Raw genomic sequence first — 21,153 nt, 5'->3', positions numbered from 1 at the left:
AATTTTTAGGTGATACAGGAATGGCCTGAGTACTACTTTGTTCCATTTACGGCAGAGAACCTGGTGAGACATAAACAGAAAACACAGAGGGGGTGTCTGGGTGGCTCAGTCGGTTGAGCCTCCGACTCTTTGATTTCAGCTCAGGTCTCAACCTGAGGGTGGTGGGATCGAGCCCTGCACTGGGTTCTGTGCTGAGTGCAAAGTTTGCTTGAGTTTCTCTCCCTCTCCGTCTGCCCCGCCCCCCCGGCCGTCTGCACTTTAATAAAGAAATAAATCCTCAAAACAAAAAAAAAACCAAAACCTAAAAAAAACCTAAAAAACAGAGAAAGAAAGTCTTATGCTTTAATGTTGATTTAAAACACACTTAGCACTATGTGGTAATCACTGTGCTTTCTAAGAAGCAACATACTGATTTCCGAAACTAAAGATTCTTCTATGACCGGGGTCGCCTCTGGAGACCCAGAGTCACCTACACCTCGGACGAACTGGGTACTAGGACGGGAGACATGCGAACGTTCCTTATCTTCACACAGAGATCACTTCTGCTAGGAAAGGGCCTTCTAACCCTAACTTTGTACATTTACAAAGCACTTCAGTAATTTAATACATAAAAGAAAATTCATTTCAACCACAGAACGCTACAAATATTGACAAATGTGCATTTTACTTGGAGTTGGCAGGAGTCTTTTTTAAGACATCGATTAAGTCGTGCATCAGGCCCAAGAAACAAGTCTGATAGGTCCTATGTAGGCATTACTGTAGAGAGTAATGCTATCTGAAAAGACAGTCAAGGAAAAATGATGACAGTGTCTTTAGCAACTTCAAGATCTGGTTAAAACTGGAGTATTTTTCACACATCCAAATTCAATTACTGAGAACACCAACCTCTCCTGGTGTACCCACCAACCCACTGGGGCCCCTGGAGTTATCAGTGCTGGCAGAGCCTGGACTGAGAAAGCAGGGGCAACCGCCCGGGGAAACACGCAGCATTCCCAAATGAAGCACACATGCTGTTCCCAGCCACGAGCCCAGGCAGGAGCCCTTGGCGACCGGCAGGAGCCACCAGCTCCTCTTGAGCGTCCCCGGGCCTTGGGATAGCTGGTCCCTCCTCTCAGCCCCAGGCCCCAAGCTTCGCGGGGGGGGGGGGGGGGGGGTCTGGCTTCAAAAAGCATTGTCATCACATATGATTTTCCAAGGTAAAATACCATGGAATACCAAACATTTCGAAGGTTTTGTGTCATGATATACTTTTTAATATTTTATAACGAAGTTGCACTTTACCTTGATATCCTACGTGAACTGCAAAATCAGAAACCGGAGGATGTGGCTGCTTCAGGGAGCTGAGAACTTAGCCCCGTACCTACAGTCAGCTGAAAGTATCATGGAGATACTCAGCCACTGGGATTGAAACAGTTTGAGAGTCACGAAAATTCAGCTCGGGTGACAGGTAACTTTAACTGTAGGTCAAATTAAGGTGAAACTGGCAGCCTGCCATCGTAGACTCAAATGCAGAAAATCTTTAACTTAATTTTTTCTTGTAATTCAAGGTTATACACTAAGGATTAGGATCTTGCTTCTTGCACTTGTCAGCACTGAATATACAGAAAGATGTAAAATATATTCCGATATAAAGTACGTAACTCTAAATCTTTTCTAAAACAATTACTCAGGGGCACCTGGGTGGCTTGGTCAGCTTGGGTCACGGTCTGGGGGTTGTGAGATGGAGCCCCGCGTCGGGCTCTGTGCTGGGTGTGGAGCCTGTTTGGGATTCTCTTTCCTTTTCCCGCTGCCCCTCCTCTCTCCCTCTCTCAAAAAAACAAAAACAAACACCAATTATTTAAAAAGTATTAGAATGGGGGCACCTGGGTGACTCAGTCGGTTAAGTGTCTCAGGTCATGGTCCCAGGGTCCTGGGATCGAGCCCCACATGGGGCTCCCTGCTCTGCGGGAAGTCTGCTTCTCCCTCTCCCTCCGCCTGCCGCTCCCCCTGCTTGTGCTCGCTCGCTCTCTCTCAAATAAATAGAACCTTAAAACAAGTACTAAAATAACATATAAAATGACTTACTCTATCACAGTCAATAAAAAGCACATAAAACCTAGAATCTTAGTTCTGAATGTCAGATGAGCATCCCAGCTGTGAAGAGAACGAGCTGGGGAGACGTTCGTGGCCGGGGCACCTCCCCCGTCGTAGCTGGGGATGGGTTACACTTCATGAGGCACCTGCTCGACACCCGCCGTCAGAGCAGAACTCACAGCTCACACTGAAGACGCGAGGGGCTCTTATGGTTGCCAGTCCCCCAGACTAGGGAGTAGGGGTGAATCACGGTCTCTCTCGTTAAAGCCGTGTGGTGAAGGACAATCGGCCAGAAGTGACCGGGCGCAGTATTGCTCAGAGGGCTGGTGTGGGCCTACGGGGCTTATGTCCACTATACAATATGGTAAGAAACTCTCTCAAAAAAGAAACTTCAAAACGTTTTGAGATTTACATACAAATTCCTGGGAGCTTCCAAAAACTGAATTCTATCAGCAAAGCTGTTCATTTAATTAAAAAACAGCAAGGTGTCTGGGTGTGTGCGCGCGTATCACGGTGGAACTTTTTTTTTTTTTAAATTATGTTATGTTAATACATTAGTGATGGAACTTTTGATTAGAACTGTAGACAGCCAAGGATCAGATGTATTTATGTGGAGGATATCCAATTTCACTGTTGACAAGTGTAAATACTCGTCAAGCCTTTGAGGTCTGGTCTGGGTAAAAACAGGGAGAGCGTGTTGTTTTTAGGACATATTCAGAGAGGCGAATGTGTTTAAACAGAGGAAGGGCAAGGCATCTGCAAGGCATCTACACTTTCCCAGGGAAGGGAAAACTAGCATCAATTACAGAGGAAAAAAACGAGACCCCAGGGGTCCAAGTGTCGCACCAAAGAGAAAGCACGCAGAGCGCGCGCAACACTCAGAAACAGGTCGCAAGGCATGATGCAGATTTTAAAACCAGAGGTCTGCTTTTCAAACCTCCTGCAAGCCAGTTACTTAAAACTGCTTCACTGAGCAGTGAATTCTGTGACCCTTTAAGGGCCGTGTTTGTATCTGTGGCCTGAAATCTTCATCTTCCTTCTCAAACGTGGTGGTTAAGAGCGCCTGTTATGGGAGGTCATAAGGACAAATCGATGGAGGGAAGAAAGAGGCGCCGCTCGCCTGGACGCCGAGCAGGAGGGGCTGCGCTGAGCCCCTGTCACAACATGCACAAGGGCAAAAGGAATTAGCACGGGAAAGGCACCCCCACAAGACACCCCACCCTGTAAGTTTTACACACTGAACAAACCTGTTAAAGTTTATATAAACCTATTTTCCAAAAACCTGACCACAGTGGATGAGCTTTAGAAATTAAACTCAAAGACAACCTGAAAACGCCATGAGGGTTTGCCAGCTGTACCCATACGGGAACGCGTACCAGGTCTGCGCTCGCCCCTGCCACTCTGGGGAAGGAGGACCCAGAGCCCACCGCAGCCCCGCGCTGCGGGCGCCCCGCACACCCACCTGGAGCGCCGCGCCGTCCGATAGGCACTGGGGAGACAGTGCTTTGCTTTCGAGTGGGACCTGGGCCTGGATTTGGAGGATGAGTGGTACTTGGGGGAGCGCGACCTTGTGCGAGACCGCTTTTTGTGCTTTTTCTTCTTCCTCTCCTTCTCTTCTTCCCTCGGTGGGTCTTTACTTTTGCTGGAGGGCCCTTCTGGGGGTTTAACGTCTGAAGCTGGCAAAGGTCTGCCTCCGGCCGGTAGCGAACACGCCACAGTACTGGCTTCCTGGGGACAGAAGCGAACATCAGGATGTTAAGAGTGAAAATAGGACATTTCAAAATGCACATACATAAAACTTCAACTTTGGGGCCCTCACACCATTTAATCACCAACACCTCTTAGAAAGGACCACATCTCTTTCTATGGCTCTTTCTATGGATCTCGCCCTCGTGTCTCCGGGGAAGTGACGGCTCTGCAGACGCCAGGAGTATACGAGACCATTTCCCCAGACGGGGCTTGTTCAGCAGCCGGCAGGACTCGACCTCATCAAGGGAACATGGTGGCAAGGACACCGTGTTAGGAAAAGAGCCGTGCTTGCTCCTTCATAAATAATTGTGACTTTCCATTGACAGAGAAATTCTCCAACCTCCAGCATTGGGCTTTTAAGAATCTCTACACCAACCTGAAGATTAATTTTTAAACAAGACCTGAACTAAAAGAAGTCCCTCTTTGATTTTAAGAACTCTGTCAAAAGAAAAAACCTTCCTTCTTTCCTTCCTGTATCTGTGTGAGTTGACAGATGTTAACTAAACGTGGCCATCCCTTTGCAACACATCTCGGTGACCGCGCCGCGGACCTCCCACGCACAGTGCTGTAGGCCATACATGTTTCAGGAACACGGGGGAAAACACGGCTCGCATGGCAACCCTTACCCAGGCAACCCCGTGGGCACAAGCCAGTCTGCACACGCTGATCCAGCAAAGTCCTGCTGTCAACACACTGTTCGCCATAAACCCTTTCATCCACGTGAAACAGACACAGAGGGGACGTGCTCTGCGTCCCCACGGCGGGACAGCCAGCACGCAGACCAAGAGACAGGGGGCCCATCAGCTGTGAGCATCATCCAGAGCAATGGCAGTTCTAGCAATTTCTTCTGAAGAGCATTCACCCAAGTGTGCAAGCTGCATGCCCAAGGCCCCACAGCACACCACTATGGAACGACTATGACCTGGAAACCACCCAAATGACTCTCAGGGGCACTGGTTCCACATGGCACACCGGACAGTGAAATAGCACTCAGCCTTTAAAAATGAGACAGTAATCCTATGTCCACTGACACTGACATTGTCCATGACACAGCATAAAAAAAAGAAGTAAGTTCACAAAATCAAAACCCCAAACCCACCCAAACCTGAACTTGAATCCAAGCCCACGGTGCTGCCTGCCTTTGTCCCGGAGAAAGGTCATTCCTCAATTCGCTCTAAATGAACACCACACAGACCGCGAAACGCACCACGACTCTACACTTTGGCATCATGGGCCTCTGAGGACTCGGCTGGGACACTCCGGGACGAAGGGAGGCAGGTGCTGAACCTAAGGGATGGGTGCACCTTCGGGGCAGGGCTGTGGAATCCTGCAACTGCTCCCGTCTTCTCCCTGGGTTCCTGTGGTCCATGTGGACGAGGCCCACTGGATGAGGGGACAGCACTTCCTGCTAAAGCCTTGCTCACCCCTCAGCCGTGTCCCTGCCCCCTGCCGCTGATGTTCATGGCACTCTCTCCCACCTGCCCTCCCGTGAGCAGAGGCCCAAGGGGGCATGTGTGCAAGGCAGCAAGGCTGAGATGCTCGAGAACACCACGCCCTGTTCCCAGAGCGCCCTGTCCCAAGCGGTTTCTCCCCCCACAGTAACTCAGGATGGGAGCTGGCAGGGGGAGGGCAGAGACCTCGTTCTCCCTCTCCAGTCTCCACGGCGGCAGCGCTGAGAGCTCGTCTCTAAGGCTCGGCCTAAACTGGCTCAGGGCACCCCTCTCAACCCCAGACAAGAACCCGTCCGCACTGTCTGGGAATAGCCACTTCAGCTCTGGCACTGGTCAAGACTTGTCCGTGAGCACACACTGTACACGGCACTCTCACCGAGCGCAGGAGGCTCCGAGGCGCTAGAGGCCAGAGAAGGGGAGGCCGCCCAGCCCCACCTCATGCCGCGGGGACAGCCCCGGTGTGCCAACTGAGGGAGAACTCTACGGCTGTGCGGCAGGAAAATCAGCCTGGGGCAGCTTTTAAAACTCCCAAGAAATTAGGGACACACGTTGCAAGAAAGGCGAGACCAAAGCTGGGGAGGAAGCCAGCACACGGCTCCCCTCACAGGGCCCGGGGCCCACGCGAAAGCCGAGTGAGCATCGGAACCACTGGTAGAGGGAGGACAGCCGAGCCGCCCCAGGTCCTTCCTGAGCCCGGGCCCGAGACTCCCCGGGAAACCCAAACGGACCCTCCACCCTGCCCCGCGGTCTGCTCTGGGTCAAGTGCAGAGAGTCCCAGGGCTGCCGTGCCTCTCAGACTCTCCCTCTGTCCCTCCACACGGGACAGACCCGCAGCGCCCACCAGTGACACCCCGAGGCACTCCGAGGGGGTGCACACGGCACCCGGGCCATTGGGCACCGGGAAAGGCTGCACCCAGCCCGAGACACGGAGGGTGTGCGGTGGTCCCAGGCTGCGTTTCTATTTACCCTTTTACCACCAACCTGGGAACTCCGTCTCTGAACTTCGTACTGTCTGCCTTTATTCCAACTACTGCCTGTTGTTAGCGACACCTCACCCTGGCTCCATTCGAGGAAACGGGTAATCAAACCAACATTTTCAAAATAGAACTTGTAATCGAGTCACTTATTTATTCTAATAAGATGATTATCGTTCAGAATTAAAGTGAAAATCAGCAACTGTGGGGACCTTTCCCTGACTGAATTAAGATGATTCATTGTGATGACCCCAGCTTACGAGTACCAAGAGAATATTTAAAAATCCAGCAGTTAGACTTGAGAACAAAACAATAAAGGGTAACAAATACCACCAGCCCAGTCATTGTGGCCCAACAGCTAGTCCCAGGGCGCGCCCCCGCGTCACGTCTGAAGCTGAGCAGCTCCGAGCACTCGGGAAGGCAGAGACATCCAGACCCTCCCACAGCCCAGTCGCCACGCCAGGGCAGGGGAAGGGCAGGCTCGGTCACGACCCTCATGCAGGCCGTGCCTCCCCCTGTGAGCAAGTGTTGGCACCAAGCTCAAAGACGCACCACCTGGAGATTTCCTGGCCATGCCTGTTCTGCATGAACAGGACGGTGGAGGGGAAGATGTGCTTCGGGAGTTCCAGGCGCAGGCCCGGGGCTCTGGCCATGCGAACATAAGGGCAGGGTGCCCCAAGGCCTCACAGGGGTACTCCTCACTCGCTAAGGGACAGGTGTGCATCACCAGCCTCTCCAACTACCCTGGAGGGATTCCTGCTACACAGCGAGACAGGACGGGGAAATTCAAGGAACACTGAGGGAAGCTTCTCGTGGCCACACAATAATGACGTGGGCCATAAAACTGTTTCAGGCAAACGTAAGCAAGATGTTTGGACAAGTGCAGTGGACACCTGCCCCTACTCATGCAAATCCTGCCTGTGTATGCAACTGCCCTTTCTGCCCCTCAATCCATGAATTCCAGCGGAAGCTCACTCTACCTGAGCAGGAGACAGACCAGAGCAGTCCACCTCCCTGGTCGTCGTGCCATGCCGAGGGAGAAGCACACGAGCCTACTCAAGCTGTCCAGGATTTAGGTCTGAGTGGGCAATGAGGTGAGTCAGGGGCTGAGGACGCAGCCAGCCAGGAGATGTGGTGCCTGGAGATGGATCCTTGATACATCTTTCGAGCCCCGAGTGGGCTGCACCACCCTCGTAACGCAGAACAGGAGCTGCACTCTCTATGGGTTTTGCCATAGACCCCACATGGGGGCAGTGGGTTCAGTTTCTGACCCGTGCAATCAAAGCCTGACTGGTACAGCAAGCCGGACTTCCAAGCCACTAGAAAATAAACTAAGTACCCACCACTAGCTATTGACTCTACTTTGCTGCAATGGCAGTATTCTGTTCCTGCTGTCTGTCCACGGCAAGTTGGCTCTCAGCCACATGCGGCTCCTGGACACCTGAAATGTGGCCACTATGACTAAGGACCTGAATTTTTTTTTTTTTAAGATTTTATTTATTTATTCGACAGAAAGAGACACAGCGAGAGAGGGAACACAAGCAGGGGGAGTGGGAGAGGGAGAAGCAGGCTTCCCGCGGAGCAGGGAGCCCGATGCGGGACTTGATCCCAGGACCCTGGGATCATGACCTGAGCCGAAGGCAGACGTTTAACGACTGAGCCACCCAGGCGCCCCAGGACCTGAAGTTTGAATTTTATTTAATTTTTTAAAATTTTTTTTATCATTTATTTGAGAGAGAGCGAGTGCACGAGCAGGGGGAGAGGCAGACTCCCCGCTGAGCAGGGAGCCCAACACAGGGCTGAGCTCCTGACTGAGCTGAAGGCAGATGCTTCACCGGCTGAGCCACCCAGGCGCCCCAATTTAATCTTTCTTAAGTTAAATTTAAACAACCCTGGGTGGCTAGTGGCTACCATATTGAACAGCGCATACCCTGAAAACACCTTTGCCCATAAATGCTATTTCTGGCTTGACCAGAGTCTCCACTGCCTCGCTAACTTTAATGGCGCGTACGAGTTACCTGGAAGACAAACACTGCCTGCGCCTCCCCACCTCCCCACTCTGGTTTCTGAAGGCGCCTGGCAGAGCTCTCTGCTCCCGCGATCAACAAGAGGCTGATGGAAATGCCTGAGGGAGGCATGGCCATGGGTGTGCATGCCGACCAGCACCAAACTAGCAGAACTACCCTTCTGGGCTGGAATACTAATATTCCAGCAAAAATGATCAAAGCACAAACCGCCATGGGGGAGGAGAAGACACGGGTTGGTCTGAGTGGTGTTGGGGAGAATTCAAGGAGGAACTTTGGGAAAATTATGACAGTATTTAAAAACTTACTGCCCCCAGTTTAGGGACACTGGGAAATGACACTAGTCAGTCCTTTGATCACAAGGAAGTATCTGCCAACAAATTAGCACAAAATTAACAACTATTACATCCTGCTGTGGGAAAATGAACTGCTCAGAAACTGATGAACATGTACTTTAAAACATAATCTCATTTGTAAAATTAACACTACATCAACTATAAAAATGGGATAATTATGCATAAATCTCAAGATTTTACTATGAGTTTGACATTTCAGACTCTGAAACACATCCCGTGAAACTGCATGTTCCGGGACACCTGGGTGGCTCAGTCGTTACGCGTCTGCCTTCGGCTCAGGTCATGATCCCGGGGTCCTGGGATCGAGTCCCACATCGGGCTCCCTGCTCAGTGGGGAGCCTGCTTCTCCCTCCCCCACTACTGCTCCCCCTGCTTGTGTTCCCTCTCCCACTGTGTCTCACTCTGTCAAATAAATAAAATCTTAAAAAAAAAAAAATAAACCCACACGTTCGAAACTCTATTTACCGCCTGTCAGTCCACGTCCCGCACGGCACCTCTGAAGCAATTCAACAGCCAGGAGCCGAGTGCCCGAGCTTCTCTGTGCCTGTCGTACTGTGCGGGTACCACCGCCTCAGCCGGTCACCTATGTCCACGAGAGGGCTCTCACGGGCCCTCCCACCTGACACAGCGGCCACCGCACGGTGTCCCGTGGAACTGCTCCTCCTCATCAGCGTGCCCTCTGATTCCAGCAGGCAGCTGCCACACCGCCACCCCAACCGTGCCTTCTCCTGCAGACCCTCGGGGGCTGTGCTCATCACTGAGGTGGCGCCCACCTCCACCGTGTGGGGGTCTTTTGCGCTGGAGGGCCCTCCCTATGTGGTCACCTCCCTGCATGACCAAGGTTCCTCAAGCCTGCCTCCCGGAGGCCCAGGCATCATCCACGTGCTCATCTTCTCGGCTTCCCTGCATGCTACAGGACAGACCTGGCGGTCAAATGCAACCGTGCGGTCACTGGGTAAGAAACAGGCTCCTCATTCATCTTCCAAAGTGTCTTGGTGCCTTGAATACAACAGAGGTTCAACAAACACAGGCTGATTTTTGTTCTCCTCTCCTCGCAAACTCTTGCTGGGCCCACAGACTTGGCAGGGTCACTAACCTGAACTGCTGCTACCTACAGGGGGTCCTGAAATGTGCTGTTACTGTGCAAATGATCTCGTGATAATGCAAAGGGGCTCAACTTTAAGACCACTGGTTTCTCTTCATTTTGAATCAAGAACATACCTCAAAATGAGACGTGTACGCAGATTTCTGAGTACTACTTATGGACACGCTTTTCTGTACTTGACAGACTGCTCAACAACGTACTGTCCGTATCTGTTCATGTCAACAAACACGCTCCACGACGTGACGTGAAGTTGTACCCGATTACAGAAGATCCCCTCTCCTGACACGCAGGTCGGTAGGGCGGACAGAGGGGGTGAGGTGCACGTGGAACGTGGTGTGTACTGCAGGCGGCCTTTGCAGTGAGTGGAAAGGTGAGGGATTTGGTGACTTGCGCCGTGTCCAGCTCTACGCTCGTCAAACCGAAGTAAATCCAAGTGGAGCAGGCCATGGTGGACGAGGAAAACCATCAGTGAAATTGGGTCACAAAGAGCCATCACAAAAGAGGCCAGCAGCCAGGAAGACATGAGGGGAAGCTACGGAGGCGGCCCTCAGGGGCCAGGATGCCATGCAGCCCATAAAAAGTTACTCTGTATCAGGACAGTTGAAACCCATAAGCTAACCAAAGAGATGTCATCTTTCCACCTGTCAGACTGACAAGAGTCAGGGGCTGGTAGCAGCCGGCACCAGCAGGGGTATTTTCATACCCCCGGAGAGAGAGAGACAAAAACGGCCACAATCGTGTTAGGAGCTCACTTAGCAATGCCTGAAATTTAAAAAGCATTTCTACAGTCAGGGATTCACCCTATGGCTCCACACACTGACGTGCATGCCCAAGACCCAGGAGCAGGGTTACAGCTCTAAGATCCAGGGGTGGCCTGCACGTCTGCCGCAGACTGGGTCAACCTTAGGGCTGGCAGCGCTCATCCAATACTCCCCAAGCACGAGCATGACGGGCACAGGAAAGAGCTCTTCGGGAGGCGAAAATCCCGACATGCCACAGTAACGCACCGGGCGTGGCCCTAGGATTGTGATATTTCAATCTACACGTGGAAACAGGTTGTTTTCCCTTGAGAATACACAAGAAATAAAATGCAGTATTCACATACCATGGAGTATGTTCAGCTTAAAAAACCCCGTTGACAGGTGACACAGGCTGGTCCCGGAAGAACCAATACCCCACCTCCACGAGATCCTGAGAGCAGCCACGCTGACGGCCACACACGGTGTGGGCGCCAGGGGCCCCCCGGGCAGCGGTTCATGGGGCAGAGTCTCACTCAGGAAGATGACAAGGCCCTGGGGGTGGAGGGTGGTGACGGAGGCACGCGATGCGAGTGTACTCAGTGCTGCCGAACAGTGTGCTCAGAAAGGGTTAAGATGACAAGTTGTATGTTTATTTTACACAATAAAAATTGAAATAAATAAGAACTCCATAGGAATTGTGAAACAGGAACACATGAGTAGGGAGGCCTGCTTCCTCCTCATCCGCGCCTCTCCCCTGCACGTGGACAGTCTGCATCATGCGCACGCACCGCTGTTAAAGTCAAAGCAGATGAGCTGTCACAAAATCCTGTTAGGTTCTGAGCCAGGCCTTCTGAGGGGCGTCCCTACGCTGCCCCGCACAGGCGGCTCACACAGACCTGGGGGGCCACACCCCTGCAGCTCCCGAGCCCCCATAGGTGCCAGAGCTCCACACCCGGGCGGGCGGGAGCGGGGGGATGGGCATGCCAGCACCTGTGAGTGAAGTGTGCCCAGCACGGCCCACGAAGGCAGGCTAACCTGTCTCGAGAAGCTGCTTTAGGCTAAAATACTTTCAAGTTGAATCTCATTTATGACAATTGCCAATGTAATTAAAATATTTTTGTTTCAAAGCAATTAAAGACATTTATTACCATCTGCTACTACCATTACGTTTTTGTTGAAATAGCTTAGGAGCTACGCTCTCTCCCGCTAGATATGCAAGGAGACTGACCCAGTGATTTCAACCAGAAGCATCAACACTCATTTCCAAGTACGTATTACAGGTGCCGAACACGCGCCTGAAGACAAGAAGGTGGGAGGCGCCGCCCGTGGGTAGACAAGAAAAGAACCCCAGCTGAAGCCCGTCCCATGTCCATGGGGCGATTCCGGGGGCTGTGGGGGCAACAGAGCAGACGGGGGACACTGCGAATTGACGATGAATACTTCTGGCCATGACCAAGTTTCCACTCAAACACAACGCTGTCGGGAAATACAGATGTGACCGTGTAACATCATCGGCTAAAACAGCTCCACAGGCACATGTCCGTGAGCTACGGCGTCTACTCCGCGTGCACACGGCATCAGAACAATGCAGGACACGCACACAGCCCACTTTGAGCCGCAGCACCCGCTCCCCGCCCCCCCCGAGCCGCAACCATCCCAGTGGAGGTATGTCGGCCTCTGCTTCTCCCTGACCAAGCCCCAGGCCGACTCCTGACGGGAGACAGTGGGCTTGGCCGGCAGCAGGAGGTGGGAGCCCGGAACTCAGAGTGAGGTTTTCCTCAGAAAAGAAAGACACCCGGTAGCTACGTGCAGCCAAAACCCGTTTCGAGTCACAGCCCTAGACTCTCAGAGATGTCCACGTGATCAAGAGCACAGGGCGCCTTCTATGTCACTGGGGAAGACCACTACAAGACAGGCCGGGGACACTGGAGAAGCCCCGTCCCGAGCCCGGGGGAGGGGAGGAAACGTGCGGAGGGCTGGTCACGGAATTCAAGTACTGGTGTTGACATGGACCTGAGCCAGCAGTGCTCCGGCCGAATGTGTCCCCAGGCGGATGCATGTCCCTCCCAGGGAAGCCCCCAGTGGCCTCGTGTGCTCTTGGGAGCAGAAGTTCCCGGCCCGGGGTTAGAGGTCTGAGTCTCTGAGACCGCACCGGGCACCTGCCCTCGTGCTTTGATGGAATTTTGACCACACTCTCCCGGGCTCCCTTGGGGCAGGAGACCCACACCCACCCGCTTCTACACGGAATGCTGATGTGGACTTTCTTACCTCCACACTGAAAGGATTTTCCTCAACTTTTCCGACTTCTGCTTCTGGCAGAGGATTTTTTAAGGTTTGCAAAAATAAAGCTGCTTTCCTTTTACGTTCTGCTTGAAGCTGTTTCTCCTTCGATTCCTTAGATGCCTGGGCCAGCTTCTCTCTGGCAGCAGCTGCGAGTCGGTCCTCCAGCTTTTGCTTTGCTTAAGGAATAAACAGAAAACAGCGATGTTTAGAACACGTGGTATTTTATAAACACCTTGCTATCTTATTTTTCACAGGCAGAAAAAGGGCCACGAAATACAATGCAGTTGTTCTAAAAGATTAACGTGACCCAAATTTCAGGATAAACAAATCAGGCAAATTGAATTTTGAGAGAATTAGTTCAAAATGCGTATTATTAGCATTTCTAATATTTCACCTTCAGAATCAAAGTCAGAAGGTTGACGGGATTCCACAGCGGGGAGAGCTGGAATCATGGGAACCTGGGAATGGCGCCCATCCCCGGCAAGGGGTGCTGCATTACAAGATTTACTCCAAACGATCCGACACATTGCTCAGTTACGGCGGTCAGTGCGGATTCAGACTCAAATGCGGAGCCGAGCCTGCTGAGAGCAACTATGCACAAGGCCAGGTCTGAGGAAGCCATCCTTCTACAAATGCTGCTTCATCCGTGCGTGCATATACAGAAAAGCAGCATACAAACCCAGGGAGAACACAAAGAAGCTGCTAATGTCAGAGTTAACTAACTACTTTAGTGCAGAACACAGTGTGTTCTGGAGGAGGGGTGGGAGTCTGGGGGGCGCTGGTGGTGTTGGGGGCAGCCGGCGGCCTGGCCAGGACCCAGCCTGGGCCTGCGTCACCTTGAAGGGTCTGAAGGCTCTGCGGGCAGACCGCCTCACAGAAGGGCATCTCCTTGTTTGGTACAGGACCCGAGCCGGGAACACAGGCTGAGCATTTGCCCCAAGGTGGTGGTTAGAGAGCAAAGGCCCCCCGCCCCCCATGAAAGCACTGTGGGCAGACTCTAGAAACAAGCTGCCGGGGGTCCTGCGTCTGATGCTTAGTGAAGAGCAGTGCCCGCATGCTCGACACCCCCACCGAAGCCCCTTGGTTCTGGTGTCCAAAGACTGGAGGTCCCAGTGAGCAGTCTGCGCTGAGGGCTTAGTAGGTTAATCTTGTGTTTACGTACTTTTTCTCTCAAGAAGTTGAAAACATAATGACAAACCTTGCTTCGCTTCTAGCTCCTCCTGGGTAAGTTGAGGCCGCTTCTCCTCAACAACTACACAGGGTGGGGTAACTGCCGGGTTAGTGTTTGTAGCACTACTAGAACTTTCTTGGCCTTCTTTGCCTTCTTCATCATCATCACTGTCATCATCTAGCTTAACACGATTTTTTTCCAGGGGAAGTAGATCATTTTCTTTGGCCTTGATTGCAAAGCTTATTGGAGCAAATGAAGCTATTGAGAAAAGTGAAAATGGTGATACATTTTTAGGTACCTGGAAGCACAGAGCAGAAACCCTCACGGGCCCCACCATCCACATGAGCAACGGCTGGCGGGGCAGTGTCCCGAGTGGAGCCACATCTTACGCAGAGGGAGGTTCTAGGGCAGCGGCCAGCGCCTGTGTTGTCAGAGGGGGCTGTTGAAATGCACGCTGCACGCAGGGAGGCTGGGCTGGCTCACAGGGGGACCCCATGCACGCCTCGCCAGGGATGCAGGCGCTGAGGGTGAGTCAGGGTTGCTGCATTTGTAAAGGGTCAATTCTCCTTGGAGTTTTCCTTTTTTTTCGGGGCTCAGCATATGGCTGAATTTGCATAGGTCAAACAGGCATATGATGCGACTCCACTATAAAAAGGTATTTCTAAAAAAAATCCCAACTCATAAGTAGCCTCTTCTTACAGAGCGAAAGTTACTGGACCCAGTCCCTCACTCAGCAAACATTTGTTAACAGGCACCTACTTCATGTGAGGCATTATGTCAGACTACGCTATTGCTGTCACAAAATTTTAGGTGGTTCCATGTTCTCCCCAAGAATATTTGGGAATTTTAACTTAAGAGAAATACAAAGGCCCAAAAGGAAATAATCTTCTTCCCCGTACCCCCCATCCACTCAGCACTCACTCGAGAGTCCGCTCCTCCTTCGGACACTAGGGTAAAGGTGGTTCTTAACGACACCTAATCGACTGTATTAAGGTACTTCCCTTTTAAAAACCATAAATTATATCATTTAATGAAAGATATCCAAGTAAACCACAGTGAAGGGAAATTTTAAAGTGCAGTGCACACCCGCTAACTCTGAGAACGCAGGAAGGGGGTTCTGGGTAGGTAGGCTGCTTTTGGATGTGCTTGACATTTTCTATAAGAAAACCGGCAGGTTCCAGCAGAAGGGGTATGTCTGTCGGTGACTGCACACGGGGAGGGGTGGCCCAGCTGGCCCCTCAGCGTCCCACTATCAGCATTTTGCGGCTCCACAGCCATGCACGCCTGGAAGTACCTAACTACCCCAGATCTCTGAAACATAACCACCTTTGTCTACAATCACCTCGAGCCAGAGCACACCCAGATGCTAAATGCTGGGAAAAGCACAGTTGGTTAAGTCAAGCGGAAAATCAGCGTCGCACCGCCTGCACCCCGTGCACAACAAACCCCGCACAGGGGTCACACAGGGGTCACACACATGGTTTGTTAGAAGAGTCCGCGGTAACCACTGTCCTGCGCTTGCGTGACACAGTCCATTGTTTGCAGGCACGCTACATCATCTACGGCTGAAATGCTACGATGCTGGGGACTCTGGGGCGGGTGGCGGGGGGAGTGGGGTGGTGTGCTCATCACAGCACGCTGCGTTTGTACACCTTGAAATTTTCTGAGAAAAAAAAGTTTAATATTAACCCTTTATTGCCTATAGTAATATGATCTCTTTAATAAACGTAGGGTCAACTGAACTTAAAAGGCAAAAAAATCACTTAAATGTTCATCAAAATTGCTCATAGACTTGGGGCTACAGTATTCTATCTCAAGATAACTTTAATGATTCTCAAACCATCTCTTCCTCCAAATAGAAAAACCAGTCATCAACAAATGTCGTATTTTAAAATGAAAGCTTCTGGAACACTCACCATGCTAACACAACATTTGTTTGGACACTTGGCATTTACGCGTGTGAAACAAGGCCGAAGAGCACGGTTACTTGACGCGGACGCTGAAGCTATTTAATAACAGAATGCAGTACCGTGACAGCCCGCGGGCCTCACCTCGCTAACGTGCAGCCTTGCCAGGGATGCTGCTGGCCTCCCTGCTTACAGACAGGAAACCGAGGCTACAAAGGCCAAGTAACTTCCCCAGCAAGCTGAGCCAGACAGCGGAGGATAGGAAACCCTGCCCTCGTGTGAGGGAACCTACCCCGGTTCCCCTGCAGCAAGGATGCGCCCCGGTTCTGCCCCCACCTCTGTCTGCAGGGCCTCCATCTGCGCTGCCTGCCGCTGCTAGCCTCCCTTCTCCAGCCTCTGCCTCTCTTCCCCTGCTTCTTCCTCCTCCAGCCTCAGCTCACGGATGCCGGCCTGGCCTCTCTCCTCCACCCTTCACATCTCTGCGGGTTTCATATCCTGTGTCCACAGCCCGCTCACCCTGGGCTGCAGGACGTGGGGCCAACGCGGCTGGGGGCCAGGTCTGAGCAGCAGTCAGTGCGTGTGGAGATGCCCACAGTCCCCAGGCCTCCATTTTCTGCAGCAGACGCGATTCCACGGATAAGGGAACAGGCCTCGTTACTAATGTCAGCCTTCAGAAGTAATCACATTCTCTATGGAAAATTCTGAAACCGCCAGTGGACAAAACGAAAGATCAGCCGTTAGCGCAGACGTGCGGAGAAGTCACCTGCACAGTTCCCGGGCATGCCCGTGTGCGCCTGCGCACATGTGGACGGGGCCACACTGGAGCATTACAGCCTGCTCCAGCAGCACCGTGCCATGTTTCCGGGTCAGCAGAGATCATTTTTAAAAACTGGAGTATTATTTTTTGGTCTGGACGTTCCGATTTATTTGTTTCCCACGACTACCGCCGAGGGTTTACTTCTAAGAGCCTACGAGCCTGCGGTGAGCACTTGGCCGGGTCGCCGGGCTGGGCCACCGGTGTCGGAGCGCGAGCGTGTCCTCGCACTGAGGCCGGTCTTCTAGGGGCCGCGCCCTTGCAAAGATAGCTCACGTCCCCGCGGTCTGGAGCCTCTCCCTCGCTGAGCACTGTGTTTAACTTGACTGATTTGGGAGGCAAAAAACAGCATTCAATTAATGAAGATACCCTTTAAAAATTTATTTACTGACCATCTACTTTTCTTCTTTTGTGAGTGATCTGCCCGTGTCCTCGGTCTGCTACTCCTCTGTCGCGCTATCTTTTCTCAGCGGGCGCTGAGCTCCTCCCACAGTGCGCACAACTCTGCTTCTCCTGCCATGTGAGCCATTTGTCACTTAACTTCGTTCAGGTCCTGCCCCTGTCAGACCTCCTAGTCTTTCCTTAGGATTTAGGGCTTCGATTTTTAGAAAGTCTATTCCAACTCTTAGATTATAAAAAAGAAATTACATTTTCTTTCATCTTCATGGTTCTTTTAAAGAAAAGATTTTATTTATTTTAAAGACAGAGAGTGTGTGTGTGTGCAGGAGCTGAGGTAGAGGGACAAGCAGGCTGTGACCTCGGTGCGGAGCCCGACACAGGGCCGGATCCCAGGACCCCGAGATCATGACTGGAGTCGAAATTGAGTTGGTGACTGCGCCAACCAGGCGCCCCTTTATGATTTTTTTTTCCACTTAAATACACAATCTGTCTGGAACTACTGTTGTCAGATGTGAGGCTGAAGTATTTATTTGTTCTCTGTAACGGGGGGCCGGGCTTGCTGACGTGAGTTACTTTCACACTGAAGAAGCTTCACCATCCACACTGCACGACATGCCGGTGCCTGCCAGGGATCTGCTGCCGGAGAAACAGGCCCGCGGACTGCTGCCAAGCCCTGGGCCGCCCCGCACTCCCATGGGTCTTGGGTGGCGCACGCTCCTCTTTCCTGTGGGAGCAAACTTGACCCAACGTGGTCCTTCCAGTGGCCTGTGCTCTGGGACTTCGCTGAACCGGTGCATGTCCCCTAAGTTCTTCCAGATCTATATGTCCATCACACTACCTCTTCTTGACACAGTGGTAGCAACTTATACTTTTCCAGACAATTTTTTCAGTTATTTTCAAATTCATTCAAATTTAGGGTTATATGTATTATTCCTGTGTACTCCAAAAAGCTGATTTTCTTCACCCACTGTATGCTGTGTAGCCTATCCGCCTGCACAACAATATGCTTCACTGGCCTTTTCCTACATCCTCGCTGGTTCCGACTGACATGTACTGTTCCCCCTCTCCTGTGTTCCTCAGATGCGTTTTATGCTTTCTAGGTTCTTCTTCTTTTTAATATTTTATTTATTTGTCACAGTGAGAGAGGGAACACAAGCAGGGAGAACAGTAGAGACCGGGAGAAGCAGACTCCCTGCTGAGCAGGAAGCCCGATGTGGGACTCGATCCCAGGACCCTGAGATCATGACTGAGCTGAAGGGAGACGCTTAACCGACTGAGCCACCCAGGTGCTCCAACTTTCTAGGTTCTTGAGCTCAATGCTTGAATGCTTGTCACAGGTTTTCTTTACCAACATTAAGCATACAAAGCTATGTAAAATTTTGTTTGACAATTTTGCTGCATTTGACAATTTTTTGACAAGAAATATTCCCATTGGGGGCACCTGGCCGGCTCAGTCAGTGGAGCGAGCAACTCTTGATCTCAGGGTTGTGAGTATACCCCGCATGTTGGGTGTAAAGATTACTTAAAAATAATATCTTAAAAAACAAAAAGAATTCTTTGACTCATTATTTTGGAGTGTTGACACGTCTGAAAGTGTGTCTTTGTGCCCAGGAGCATCCAGAATACTTTTCATTCAGAATTCCAGATACACCTTAATTATCTGGCATCTATTGCTGCAGATATGGGTCTGACGTGCCAATCTGCCTTTCCTCTGCCTGGGGCACAACCTGCCCGTTTTTCTCTCTGGATGCTTTTCTGCACCTCTACCTCCTCCCTTGGAGATCTGAGAACAATCTTCAGCCCATCTTTGCATCGGTGTGATTTTTAGGCTTTCACTGTATTTTACCATCTGGAGGCTGTTCCTAGGCAACCCCTGCAGATGTGCGACTACCGGCGGCACCATGTCCTGGGGCTCAGTCACGATGCCTCCCTGGCACCCTGACACTCTGTGGCTCCACACCGGACTGTCACAGGTACAGGCCGGGCTCTGTGAGATGGCTCTGAGCGCAGCAGGAGGGGAGCGGGCCGTGTGGTCCCAGCTGCCCCACTGCCCGACAATCGTGGCAGTGTGGGGGCAGCCCTGGCTGAGGGGCAAGCCACCTGCTCCCACCCGCCCCCTCTCTGGTTGGCAGAGGCTGCCACGGCCTGGGGGTCACTGCCACCGAGCCCCAAAGTGTCCCTCTCTTCTCTATGAACTAAATTCCAGGCGGGCTGGCCTGTCCTTCTGAAACATGGATAGTAAATACCTCCCCCCACTTCTGCAGCAACAACTGATTTTATTCTCCACTTATTATGTTCCTTTGTTATTTCGATGAGAGTCTGCAGGTGGCTGGGAAGGGTGAGAGATTCAGCAGGTATGCTTAGGTAACTCCTGGAATGAGAGGCTCAAAGATACTGAGTTTCCCCGGTCAGTCACCCATCTGCGCCGGGCTGGTTACTCCAGACACCACCCTATCCAACAAGGCAGCTCAATGCAAAGCACCTCTGCCCCAGCAGCTCGCCCTCCCCCGACTCTCTGCAGCTCTGTGTCTGGCATCAGCCCCACCAACAGCTCCAGGCGACTCTCTGCTGGGTGTCCTCGGTCACCCACCCGAATGCAGTCACTCCTCTGATCTGGCACCTGCGACGACCAAAGTCCCAGAGCCCCACGAGCTGGCTGTGGCTGCTTTGCAGGCCATGCCCCCCAGGACCCGTGCCCCCCAGGACCCAGCCGCCACTCCGACCACGCCTCCTGTGGGCACCTGCATGCAGCTCCAGCCGTATGGCCTCTGCCTGGGATCGCAGCCCTGTGTGGGGTGCCTGGTACTCCACAAAGTCTCTCTCGTCCCTGCCTCGTGAGACTCACTGCAGCTTCCTACATCTGACCCACACTGACCTGTGCCAGCTCCCCCACCCCCGCCTTTAGTGTATCGGCTCTTTCTGTGTAGGCCTGTGTGAACAGATGGAAGTCCTTCTGAGAACATAAAGGGTGACAAGGTGCAGGGAGTGGAGGAGTGCCTGGGAGAGGGCCTCAGGACACAGAGACAGCTAATCTCACTGGTGCCAGAGTCCGGACACGAGTGTGGCTGCAGGAGTCCAAGGAGGAACCAAACACCCAGGACACGTGCTGAACATTTCTGTTAAACTTGCTAGAACAGACCACAAGACAAAGCTGTACACCTCAGGCGAGCTCCTATCCCAACGGCCCCACACTCCACATGAGGAAAGACCACGAGGTAGGGGAGCTTTAGGACAGCAACCTCCCAGAGGTGACGACGCCCCCACCCCCGACCCGACCTGACGTCTGCGAGGGCGGGACTGGCAGCGGCCTACCTTTGACCAGCTTCCCATCTGCCGCAGTCTTACTGGATGACGCCTCCTTCTTCCCTGTGGGGCCGCCTCTTGCTGCGTCCGCCGAGTCTTCGCACACACCCTCCTCCCCGCCGTCACTCGGCTTTTCGGGAGCAGATTCTGCAGGAGCCTCTTCTGGTGCTGACACAGCCTAGAGATTAAACGTGACGATCGATGGCGCTGTCAGAGCCACCCAGGGTTTGTCACAGACAGACAGACCTGCCATCTTCTGATACAACACAGCAGAGGGGGAGCGCGAGGAGGTTCTCCCTCTGGAAGGACAGAATGCCTCTAAAAGCTGTAAGGCTGTCTTGGGGGCCGAAGCGCACTGCCTTTTCTTCAGACACAGATGCCTGAGAACCCTTCCAGAATATCAGATCATGCCCGTCGGCTGCACATGAGTCATTTTTATCAGTCTGAGCAATTACAGATACAAGTCTGAAGAAAGCCACTGATAAGAAGGAGCAAGGCCTACATCATCTACCAAAATAGGTTTGAACACAACAGGCACCCATGTAACTGGGGGGAGCGCTGCAGGAGAAAGCGTTACAAGGACAAGAGGAGCGGCATCTGGCAGGCGTGCGAGTCCCACGGTGGGATGCTGCACGGCGGCAGGCTGCCCCCAGGATAAAGGCCCCACCACGGCCAGCACCGGCCAGCACCGGGCCAGCACCGGCCATAAGCACACACGCTTACATTTTACATACAGACGGATGTGTTAATGCAAAAGAAACAAGGAACAGGGCCTCTACCAAAAGCTGTTAAAAATAATAGCCA

The 21,153-nt window shown here is 52.3% G+C and overlaps 1 protein-coding gene across 2 annotated transcripts in view; it reads right to left on the bottom strand.

Moving 5' to 3' along the window:
* The window catches only part of SFSWAP (splicing factor SWAP), a 68,889-nt gene that overhangs the window by 13,428 nt on the left and 34,308 nt on the right, over nt 1-21,153 (bottom strand). For both annotated transcript variants that reach the window (XM_028095835.2, XM_028095836.2), the window contains 4 exons: nt 20,359-20,527; nt 13,954-14,184; nt 12,741-12,931; nt 3,536-3,801 (listed from right to left, as the gene is read on the bottom strand). In XM_028095835.2, the coding sequence (XP_027951636.1) occupies nt 3,536-3,801; nt 12,741-12,931; nt 13,954-14,184; nt 20,359-20,527 (857 nt within the window). The remainder of the gene's footprint in view (nt 1-3,535; nt 3,802-12,740; nt 12,932-13,953; nt 14,185-20,358; nt 20,528-21,153) is intronic.

Source organism: Eumetopias jubatus, unplaced genomic scaffold, assembly GCF_037043125.1.
Source record: "Eumetopias jubatus isolate StellerSeaLion01/CBP00866 unplaced genomic scaffold, mEumJub1_p1.0 scaffold_16, whole genome shotgun sequence".
In the NCBI taxonomy this organism is placed as follows: Eukaryota; Metazoa; Chordata; class Mammalia; order Carnivora; family Otariidae; genus Eumetopias; species Eumetopias jubatus.
This window is presented reverse-complemented; position numbering and strand designations above follow the sequence as displayed.